General features: G+C 43.3%; 2 protein-coding genes across 2 annotated transcripts; one reads left to right on the top strand and one right to left on the bottom strand.

The window, feature by feature from the left end:
* Window positions 1-3,734: 3,734 nt before the first annotated feature.
* Window positions 3,735-6,204, bottom strand: PIGW (phosphatidylinositol glycan anchor biosynthesis class W). Its single transcript, XM_049637841.1, has one exon. The coding sequence runs from the start codon at window positions 5,703-5,705 to the stop codon at window positions 4,128-4,130; it is 1,578 nt and encodes a 525-aa protein (XP_049493798.1). The 5' UTR covers window positions 5,706-6,204; the 3' UTR covers window positions 3,735-4,127.
* A 781-nt stretch (window positions 6,205-6,985) lies between these two features.
* Window positions 6,986-9,849, top strand: LOC125926133 (uncharacterized). Its single transcript, XM_049635336.1, has 3 exons — window positions 6,986-7,228; window positions 7,438-8,498; window positions 9,715-9,849. Exons 1-2 carry the CDS (start codon window positions 6,986-6,988, stop codon window positions 8,065-8,067), a joined length of 873 nt encoding a protein of 290 aa, XP_049491293.1. The 3' UTR covers window positions 8,068-8,498; window positions 9,715-9,849.
* Window positions 9,850-11,425: the final 1,576 nt, after the last annotated feature.

The raw sequence follows: 11,425 nt of genomic DNA, 5'->3' as shown, positions 1-11,425 counted from the left end.
TTGGGATTCTGTCTCCCTCTCTCTCTGCCCCTCCCCCACTCATGCTCTGTCTCTCTAAAATGATTAACATTAAAAAAATTTAATAAAAAAGTTTTAACTATGTATCTTCTTAATTTTAGAGCAGGCACTCATTTTCACTATTGGTCTAGCTTCAGCTAAAACCAATACTGCTGCAACAAATATTTCATGACTTAAGTCATGAAGAGAGCCTTTAGAGAATTTAGAGAGCCTTTAGAACCTAAGAACCTTTAGAGAACTTAACTCTAATTGACAAAATAAGTTATTACATAAAAAAGCCATTTGTTGCCTATTTTAAAATTTCAATATAGGTATTGTGAAATACAAGGTTGAAGGATTGGAAAGGCCAGGAAAGAAGGCAGTCAACAGCAGAGGACATTTTGCTGGTACCTAGTAACAGTTGAGTGATGGAGAGGTGATAAATCATCAACAAAATACCATTCTTTTTCTTATTTGGTCCCTAATGTGTGAGAGCCAGCCATAAAACTCAAGCATGAATGAGATATGACTATTTGCCAAGCTACTTAGGGTTTAAGAGAAAGAAGAGGACCTAATTTTTCCTTATATTATTTCTTATCTTCATAGACCACACATAAATTCCTGTGGAGCAAAATAAAACTTTGTATGATTTATGCATCATATTGGACATCAATGCTCAATAAAAATAAAACTGGTTGCTATCTTCCAAACACAAGCTAGCTATTGATACATATTGGTAGGTATCTCCAGTTTAAGTTGGGTAATTTAAAGTCATGGGAATGAGTCAATTCCTTAAGATCATCGATAGAATAAGGTCCTAGACCACGTTATACTCTTTTTTTTCCCCCTTCCTTCTCTGTCTCCACAAATTGATAGTTGAGGGTCACCTAGCTGGCTCAGTTGGTGGAGCATGGGACTCTTGATCTTGGGTTTGTGAGTTCAAGCCACATGTTGGGTATAGAGATTACTTAAAAATATTCCAAAAAATTGACTGTTGAAAATTAGCTAATTAGAATAACTTATCGTTGTTTTCATAATAATAACCACATTGTTTTACGTGGTAGTAAAATCAATAGCAGAATGTAAATTTATTTAAATTGCCGTGGTTGTCCAAATCTGAGGATCTGTGAATTTGGTTTTCTTTTTCATGAGCTGACAGTGGGAAGTTTTGTTGTGTCTGTTGAAAATAGAGACACACAAGGAGCTTGGGTGGCTCAGTCAGTTAATTGTCTGGCTTCTATGCAGGTAATGATCTTGCGGTTCATGAGTTCCAGCTCCCCACCAGGCTCTGTCAGGGTGGAGACTCCTTTGGATCCTCTGTTACCCTCTCTTTCTGCCCCTCCCCTGCTCGCACACATTCTCTCTCTCAAAAATAAATAAAATTAAAAAAAAAAGACACATTTCCTCCACTTAAATTTTTTTAAAGGGAAAATAATGTCTACAAGTTAAAATATAAGCCCCTCGAAGGCAGGGACTGTCTTACTTTTCGTTTCCCCAGTATCTATACCTGGTACATTGGAGCTCAATAAATGAACGATCTCTTTCTCTTCTATAAACTAGAACCAAGTCAGCATGGTCTTTTCTTACTAATTGTTTTGTTTTTATTAAGCTATTTCATTAGCTTTCTCTTACATGACTTTCATAATTAGAGGTGGAAAAAACATAGAGTACACTTTGTTCTTTTATGATTCATTATCTGTAATTGTGAGACATAAACTTGAGAGATATTTAAGACCCGGAAAAGAATGAAGGAGCAGTTACTGACAAGAAGCAGCAGACCAGTTAGACAACGTGATCATTTAGTCATGAAATAATTTAAATTACTTTTTTTTTTTTAATGAGAGAACAATATTGTTAGAGTCTCCTCAGCTTTCCAGCTTGGAGACTCGAGCCTATTTCAGATTGTGGGTCTCCCTCTCTCTCTGCCCCTCCCCTGCTTGTGTTCTGTCTCTCTCTTTCTCTCAAAAATAAATAAACATTAGGGGCGCCTGGGTGGCGCAGTCGGTTAAGCGTCCGACTTCAGCCAGGTCACGATCTCGCGGTCTGTGAGTTCGAGCCCCGCGTCTGGCTCTGGGCTGATGGCTCCGAGCCTGGAGCCTGTTTCCGATTCTGTGTCTCCCTCTCTCTCTGCCCCTCCCCCGTTCATGCTCTGTCTCTCTCTGTCCCAAAAATAAAAAAAAAAAAAACAAAAAAACAAACGTTGAAATAAATAAACATTAAAAAGTTAAAAAAATAATAGATTAATTCCAAATATCATTGATTATAGTTAGCAAAAATGCCACATAAATACTAAATTAGCCATTAACATAATAAATTGAAGTAAACCAATTAGTGTAATAGTCATATTTAACGACTTAAGGAATAAATTTTTAACTAATTTAGAGGCAGCTGATCAAAACAGAAAATTGAAAATTTAATGTTAGAGGAGGCTCCACCCATACTACAAAAATAATCCAGGTTGCTTACCAAATATAAAATTAACTTGAACATTCTGACCCTTGCCTATTTCTATAATGATTAGATTTCTACTTGAAAATAGAAAACAATAGGCAGATTTTAGTTCTTTTTTTTTCCACTTAAAAAAATTTTTTTTTTTTTTTTTTTTTTTTTCTTTTTTTTTTGTTGAGAGAGTGCAAGCAGGGGAGGAGCAGAGAGAGAGAGGAAGACACAGAATGTGAAGCAGGCTCCAGACTCTGAGCTGTCAGCACAGAACCTGACACAGGGCTCGAACCCATGAACTGAGATCATGACCTGAGCCGAAGTCAGATGTTCAACCAACCAAGCCATCCAGGCGCCCCTTTTTCCCCCCACTTTAAACAATATACAGGGAACATTATAATCAGAAACTAAGAATTTTATGTTTTTAAAATCTTAACATTTTGAACAGCTGGTTCAAATATCTACTTAGAGTTTTTAAATGACTCAAATTCTCAGTAGGATATTAAACTTTAATATAGCTTAGTTGTATTAAATCAGCCTAGTACATGATTTTCTCACTGGTTCTCTTTTCCTTTAACATAGTAGATGAGATAAGGCCCCTGCCCACCTCTCTAGCTTATTACTTACTCCTGTTTTCTGAACTCCAGCCTTGAGTTTCAAGATGTACTAGTTATCCTCCCAACTCAGGACCTTTGCTGAAGGATACATTCTACCTAGAATGCTGTTTACCCCTTCCCTTAACCACACACATGGTCCTCAGACCATCCATCAGCTCTAGTTCAAAAAAATACCATCTAGGAGCACCTAACTGGCTTAGTCTGTAGAGCACACAACCCTTGATCTCAGGGTTGTTAGAGCCCCATATTGGGTGTAGAGACTACTTAAAAATGAAATCTTTAAAGAAATACCATCTGTGGGAAAAACTTTGACTCTACTAGGTCAGTTCTTGATTTGACACTCTTGGCAACCCATACTTCATGACTTAACACAGTTTATAATTGTTGTTCAGTGTCTGTTTCCCCACTAGATTGCAAGCTCCAAGATATCAGGAAACCTGCTTATCATTCCTAGTTGGCTAAAAAAATAATCAGTCCCAAAGTAAAACTATTGTCTCATAATTACTAGGCATGTAAACTGCATCATACAATTCATTCCATTTGGAGCATTTAACTATTTCTGACTTTGTGGTATTTAAGTATTTGATTATAAACACTTGCTTTCATATACTTAGGCTTTTTTAAAAGGTTAAAATTGAGCAAGTAAAGAAGTGTTGACAATTCCACAATTCACACTGAGATGTTTTCATGTAAATTTTATTATAAAAGTCATACAATAAATTCACATTGAGATGTTTTCATGTAAATGTTATAAGTCATACAATAAAAAAATACGGAATGGTATGTAATAAGATAGAAAGTAAAAATCCCCCTCACCCTCCAATCTTTCAGTGTCACAACTGCAGTTTCTTTAAAATACTGAAATTTAATAAATATTCTAACGAGTCACAAGACTTGTTTCTCTATTGGTTTGTTTTATATAGTGTTGAGACACATTAAAACATTAAGCATCATTTATAGAGGGTTGAAAAAAATATGGTTAACACTGGGTTGCCAAAAGCCCATTTTCTTCACATTTAATATTCTTCCTCATTAAAATATTGCTCTACCACAGGTACTTCCTACCCATACTGATCACCAAAATTTTATTGTCTTATCTTGCAAGTGTAGCACATATATAATTAAACAGTTGGTAAACATATAGAGATTGAGTACAAATAAGGCCCACAAAGTACTGCTATGTAATGTATCTATCAACAGGTTGATCAGACCAGTAGTTATATTTGACAGCAAGAAAAAAATTAACTGGTTTCTGTTCATAGCTGTGATTAAACAAAGACTGGGTTCCTTTCTTTCAGCTTCAGAGACCAGAGATTCTAAATGTTTTTTATTTGTGACAGACGAATGGATCAGTTTCCAAGAACATGGTACCACAGCCTCTTTAATTAGAAATTTGGCAAAACTCAAAATTATATCACCCAGTAATAAACTACTAAGAAGGATCAGGCTAGAAGCAACTATCCAAATACAAAAGGCTAAATTGGCCATTCTCCGAGATACTACTTCTACATTTACCTGAACTATGTAGAGAGATATGAAGAGACTAATAGCTGTCAGCAAAATACAGTGGGCTCCTTTTATCCAGTCTTTGACATGTGATCTTTTTTTAAGCATATATGACCCTGTTTGCACGCCAGCCATATGAATTGCCACATACCCCAAGGTAGAAATTATTCCTTCTCGGTTGGCATTTAATAAACCAACCCTTGTGCCACTACCATCAGTGCCATACAAAATTAACCTTTTCAGTGGGGTAAAGTCAAGGGCCAGCTGGTATAACACAATAATGCTGATTGCCACAATCCAGGATTTATTGAGAGGAAAAATAATCAAAAGCAATGATGTTATCAGTTTCACAACTATTAAGGTAAAGAAAAAGTTCCAATGAACTCCATACTCAGTCAAATGTTCCTGATAGCCTATGGCTTTTATAATGACTAATCGTCCTATTCCTAGGAAGACTAATGGCCAAACAGAGTACAATGACTTTGTAAGATAATAAAATCTGGACTCTTCTGTGTATTTTTTCCTAACTTCTGGACAAACCATTGCAGTCCCAAAAATAAAACCTCCTACTCCAAAATCCATCGCTCCTGTCCCATAGAGCTCAGTTTTGGCAAATCTTCTGGGAAAAAGTGGAAAGTCCACAGCCAAAATGGCAATAGCAGTAAATGTACTGTTAATTACACGGAAACAAGAGATGGCTGGAATGTATTCAGATTCTATACTGATTTTCAAGAATTTTTCAAGCATTTTCTGGACAGGCATTCTGGCACAAGTTCTCCTGCAGTATATTTGATAGAACAGCCCTGCCCCACAGATAATTACAGCAAGGTGCTCAAGGAGGACAAATGAAGACAAAATGGTCAAAGTGGCCACCAGGGGAATTATTAGGAAAACAAAGTCAATGAAGAATCTAGTTCTCCAGGTATGTGAAGAACACAAGTGCTGTGAGAGAATGATCAGGAGCCCTCTGCACACGATACAGAGTGCAGGCAAACACAAGCCCTGGGTGACTTCCAGCACGCTGGTTCCATTGTGGTTACTGACAAAAGCTTCCTTCATCTGCTTCTGAGACATTTTTTTTACTTCTTCCTGTGAAAATGAGCAAAGGAATGCATTGGAAAAGCAAAGTTCTTGTGGAATTGACATATATATATGAACCTTACTGGATTTTACCCTTATTCTTAGGTTTCAGAGCAGAACTTTAGGCTGTAATGATTTCAAATCAGAGCAGAAACTAGAATTTGTGATTTTCCTTCCAAAGATTGTGGGAAGAAACCTAACACTAACACATCAGGAAAAGGATGTCATACTACTAGTATGAAATTATTGGTTAAAAACCTTTAGCTATTCTCAGTATAAGGCAGACTCAAAAGGCAATTTTGGATATAACCCCTGAAAATGTTATCAGTCAGCTAGGAATTCCTATTACAAAGTATAGGATAAGTCATTAAGATTTTGTAATACAAATTGAATACACCTAACTAATGACTTCAAGTCAAAGCCAAGAGGGACAGGGAGAGAAGGCATTTAAGTACACCTTGGAGTACTTCAGTTTGTGTGAACAGCCTCTCTGAACCATTGCCTCCAGTACAAAATACTAGTTCTCCAGTGACATCCAGAGCTCCAGGAGTCTCCATACCTCATTTACATACTTTTTTTTTTCTTTCTTTTTTTTTTTTTAAGAGCACGAGCAAGGGAGGGGAAGAGAGAGAAGGAGACAGGATCTGAAGCAGGCTCCACTCTGACAGCAGAAAGCCCAATGTGGGGCTGGAACTCCCAAGCTGCGAGCTCACGACCTGAGTCGAAGTTGACTGCCCAACTGATGAAGCCACCTGGGCGCCCCTACAGCCAGTTTTAACCAGTTTTCAGGTTAAGGTGTAGATAGGTAGAATGGATGCTAATACTGGGGAAAGGGGCGAGGGCAGGGAGGCATGGGTGTATGGCACACACTAGTGTTAGTGGTTCAAAGGGATGTAAAACACCTTTCTGTCATGTATCAGTGTCTGAAAAGTGGCACACAGGAAGAAGTTTGTTGACTAAACCAGAACCATGTTGAACAAATGAATGCATACATGCCTGATGGTCTGAGCCAACAACAATATCTCACTGTAACAAACCGATACTAGTGGGGGCGCGCAGCTGGGTGGCTCAGTCAGTTGAGCTCGGACTCGATTTCCAGGCCGGTCATGATCCCAGGGTGGTGGGATCGAGCCCTGTGGCTGGCTCCACTCTACCAGCTTGAGAGTCTCTCTGCCTTTGTCCCCCCACCCTCTCACGTGCACTTTCTCTTGCTTTCTCAAATTAAAAAAAATTTTAAAAACTGGCCTTTAAAAATAAAGGAGTCCTTTCCCCGTCTGACACGGCTGTGGCGGCCCTTACACTTCACGTGCCTTCGGTGTCTCGGCGCCCTGGCAGTTTAGCCCTCTATGAGCCCCGCTGCCAGGCTCCCACCGCAGCCGCACAGCCCCCTGGGAGCAACCCGCTTCCGCCTCCCGAGCCCGGCTTCCGGCCGAGGTGGGGCGCCTGCGCTTCCCGGCGGGTGGATTCTGCGCGCGCGCCCCCCCCAGGACTGGAGCCAGTTTCCTGGCCCCGACGTCTCCCCATGCCTGTTCTTTCCGGTGGTGGGCTTGCTGCGCCCCGGTCCGTCAGAGGAGCCCCGGGCGGAGCAGGCGCGTCACGCGTCTCACCGCACCCTCTCGAACCCTTTGACGGGGCTCTGTCGGAGTGGTGGGGTCTGAGGCCCTGGCTCAGTGTTCAACCACGGCGTCCTCTACTGAAGGACCCCACGGCCCTGTGAGGCCCCGGAAGCCCTGCTTCTCCCGCCAGAACACGGGAGGCCTGCGGCTCATCCCCATCTTACCCCAGCTTCTCAAAATAGTTTGTCCCACCTGAAGCCCTAACTCAGACCCCGGCATCCCCAGCGGGCCACGTGCGCTCCGCGCCGCCGGTGCGCGCCCCGCCTTGGGGGAGGAGCCGGCCCGCTCCGGCCACTGTGTCAGAGCAGCAGCCAGCTCGTGTGCTCCGGCCGCCCAGGCTTCCTCTCCACCCCGGCTCGCTCCCGCCCTTTCCTCTTCCCTTTCATTCCCAGGCTCTTCCCGCCGCCTCTCCCGGCTCGCCCGCCTTCGCAGTCGGCTTGGCGGCTCAAGCCGTGGGACCGGTGAGTGTCACCCCCAGCCCAGATCCGAAGCGCTTTGCGACCCCGAAGGGGCAGGTTTGTCCATGGAGCGCTGAGGAACAGGGGGCGTCTTCCTCTCCCTTTTCCCATTTCCTTTTTGACCGTCTCTTATCTCAGGAGAGGGCAGCCCAGCTCCTGGCCCCTGCCAAGAACAAGAACCTTCTATGGTCACCCTCCACCTCTCCACCTTGTTGGCAGGAGGCGGCCCGAAGTAGGGGAAAGGTCTCAGCTGGTAGGCTGAGTCCCGGCTCCTGCCCCTCTCCTCGTCCTCCTAGGGACAGGGAAGGGGCGGCTGGTACCGGGAAGCGTCAAGGTAGCCGCGCCCTTGGCTAGGGTCACATCCACCTTCCTGGGAAGGACGTACTCTCCCCGTGCCAGGTGCTTCCGGAGCGGCACCTTGTCCAGAGAGGAAGTCCTGGTTCCCGCCGTGAACCTGGGGATGGCCCCCCTTGGGTTCCCAGGACCCTCACCCAGATTTTCTCGTCTGCCCTCCCACTGCCCTCTAAGCCCAGGAGGAACCTGAGGCTGGGGAGGAGGAGCCTAGTGATCAGGTTGCTTCTTGCCTTGGTGTTTCATCTGTTCATTACCATCGCTGTTCTACCCACGGTGGTCACACCCTTTCCAGAAATTCTAGGCAGGTAACCGCGAAAACTGGAGAGAGCAAGAGCTGGGAGAACTGGAGAAAACCGCCCTCATCTGACTTGACTCTGGCTATGAACGAACGCTGCATCGTAATAAACAACTTTTGCAAAGCTTCTTCTGAGGTACTAGCCCATTTGATCCTTAACTCAGCATTTTGAGGTGTAGATATTAGTATTCCTTTTTGCCAATGAGTAAACGGAATAAGGTTTAGAGAGCTAGTGTGATCTGCCTTGCAGGAGTTGTGGTCTTTCGTTTCTAACTCCACAACCTATTATGCTCCCCCTTTGATCCTCTCTTAAAATGAGCTTCGAGTTGAGGGAGCTTTGTTCTCCTTGAGTCTTGGTTGGCCTCCTCATGGCTCTCTCTTGGACAGCATATGGTTAGTGTCCAAGGTGAATGTGCCCAACACATTTCTGATGCCCTCTCTCCTTTTTCCAGTTTCCGTGAAGTCCTTATCCCTGAGTTCTTTCAAATGCTGGATTTATTCAGAGCCTCAAAAAAGCCTCTGCCAGGGTTAATTCATTACAGACACCCCTCATCCTCATCCCTTCTTGCTAGGGAGGTGTGAGATCTGGGAAATTCTGAGTCTGAGGGTCATTTACAATTTTTCAGAAATTGGCCTGGGTACAGCCTCACAACGCTCCGTCTCTGAGACAGATTTTCCTCTGAAATCCTTGCCTTCTTAACGTTGACACTGGACTGTTCTACCTGATTAGTGTCCCCAAATGGATTATCTGTCTTGAGTAGTACTAACAATATTCCCCCTCTGAGTGAATATTCAGATTTGTACTCCCATGACATCAATGACCTTCACAACCCACCTGAAGGTTACCTTGTAAGGTAGATTTTACTATCCCCATTTTCAAGATGAGGGATCAAGGTGGGCCAGGAAGGTGATGTGGCTGTCCTATGAATGACTGAGCTGTGATTTTGCTCCCTTACAACAACTTTCCTGGAGGATCAGGAATTGACTCCAGCCTCCCTGCTCTATCAGTTACTGACTATACTAAAATAGGATGTGGAGAGGATAGGACATGAGACTTCTCTGTCTCCTAGTGTCTTCATCCTCCATGGCACACTGACTCAGAACATATGTAGCCCTACCTCAAACCCCTGTAGTAAAACTGGCCCTGAAGGAGCCCCGGGAGCCTCTCGAGGTTCTCATAAAAGTTTTCCCTGTTCCCTAATTGGCAGGGGATAGGACAGCCTTTTCCTCTTTGCCCAGGCTTGCCCTGGTTCTCATTGCAGTTCCTCATGCTTGGTGGGAGGAGCAAGAGTGAGTCACCCTGGAGAAGCCCTTACCTGTGTGTGGCCCTTGTTTTCTCTCTCATGTCATAGGCTCTGGGGGTGACTCTTCTCAGATTCCTCTGGAACTAAGCCCTTTGCTGGACCCATGCTCCAGCCTGTGCCCCCATGACCAGGTGGATAGAACTCCTTGTGTCTATGACCCAGAACCCTGGCTGACCACATTGAAGCAGGATGCTCCAGCAGGTAAAACCTCACCTTTGGGTAACCTAGGCCCTGAAGCACCTAAGGCATCTTCCCATCTGTCACTTGGCTGAGTGAAATTTCCACTTGCCCTGACCTGGAAGGGAAAGATCCCTTAGAGGTTTTTTCTTTTTTTCTCTTTTCATGTAGTCACTCCAGTCACTTTTCATTTGTCGTTGAGAATCTTTTCCTGATACCTAATTTGAATCTCTCTTATTATGGTCTTTAGCTCTTTTTCCTGGGAATGGTAAGATGGGATTGGTAGGGGAATCCTGAAGGCACTTTGATGATTTCATAAGCCTGAACCAGTGAGGGAGTCCTTAGAAATGTCCCTGCCAGCCTGAACTGTTGAGGTACAATGAAAGCCTGGGGCTTCCAAGAGGAGGTGTTCTTTGAAGCTGAACCTTAAAGAATATGTAGGAAGTAGACGGGGGAGAAGGGAAATAAGTACTCCAGGCAAAGAGGTCAGCTTGTGCAAAAATGTGGGTGAAGATGTCTATGTGGAAATATAGAAGAATTCTGATGAATGGATCATGAGTGAGGGGTTGCTATTGTGACATGAAACCTGCCCTTACTCCAGGCCTCTGCCTCCTTAAAAAGGCTACTATGGCCTCAGCCTTGCAGGATTCCAAATCACCCATCTCCTATCCATATCATCCTTCCTATGCACCTCTCTGTCCAGAGAATGCCAGTAGATATTCGCTGAATTTTTACAAAATGTTGCCAGGCACTGGGCTGAGGCAGATGTTTAAGGTGATACCTGCTCTCTAGGAGCTCACAGTCTAGTGGACTCCTAGGCAGGTGAGTGCCTGAGACTTAATCAGGATAAGCAAGTGTGAAGCCAGGCAGCCTCAAGGGAGCCCTAATAGACACTACTACTTGATCATCTTCCAGACTTTTGTGTCATGAAATGGGCTTGAGACTGCAGAGAAGTCGGTGAGACAGTTGTCTGCTCTGGCTTTTTCTGTTTGTTTTTAACTTTTTTTTTTTTTTTCTTATTAAGAAAGTAGTAATGGGGTGCCTGGGTAGCTCAGTTGGTTAAGTGTCCAGCTCTTGATTTTGGCTCAGCTCATGATCTGACAGTTTGTGGGATTAAGTCCCAGGTTGGGCTCTGTGTTGACAGCATTGGGATTCTCTATCCCTCTCTCTCTGCCCCTCCCCAGCTCTCGAGCATACTCTCTCTTTCAATAAATATAAACATTTTTGTTTTTTTTTTAAAGCAGTAATGTTCATCACAACCATACTAGCAAGCTTCTCTGTGTTGAGCCCTTGCTATGTAGTGGGTAGTATGCTAAGCATCTTACATGTATAATTTTGTTTAGTCCTCAAACAAGTTACAATGTTATATGTACAGTGCTACTCTATCCCCATTTTGGAGATAAGGCTCAGAGAGGTTAAGTGACTTATTCAAGGTCACATTCACTATAAGCGGTGTAGAAAATATAAGCAAAAAGAACATTAAATTTTAATTGGGGTGGCTGGGTGGCTCGGTTAAGTTAAGCGGTGTAGAAAATATAAGCAAAAAGAACATTAAATTTTAATTGGGGTGGCTGGGTGGCTC

The sequence above is a fragment of the Panthera uncia genome, chromosome E1 (assembly GCF_023721935.1).
Source record: "Panthera uncia isolate 11264 chromosome E1, Puncia_PCG_1.0, whole genome shotgun sequence".
Lineage (NCBI taxonomy): Eukaryota > Metazoa > Chordata > Mammalia > Carnivora > Felidae > Panthera > Panthera uncia.
The sequence above is the reverse complement of the archived record's forward strand: the minus strand, read 5'-3'. Positions and strand labels throughout refer to the sequence as shown.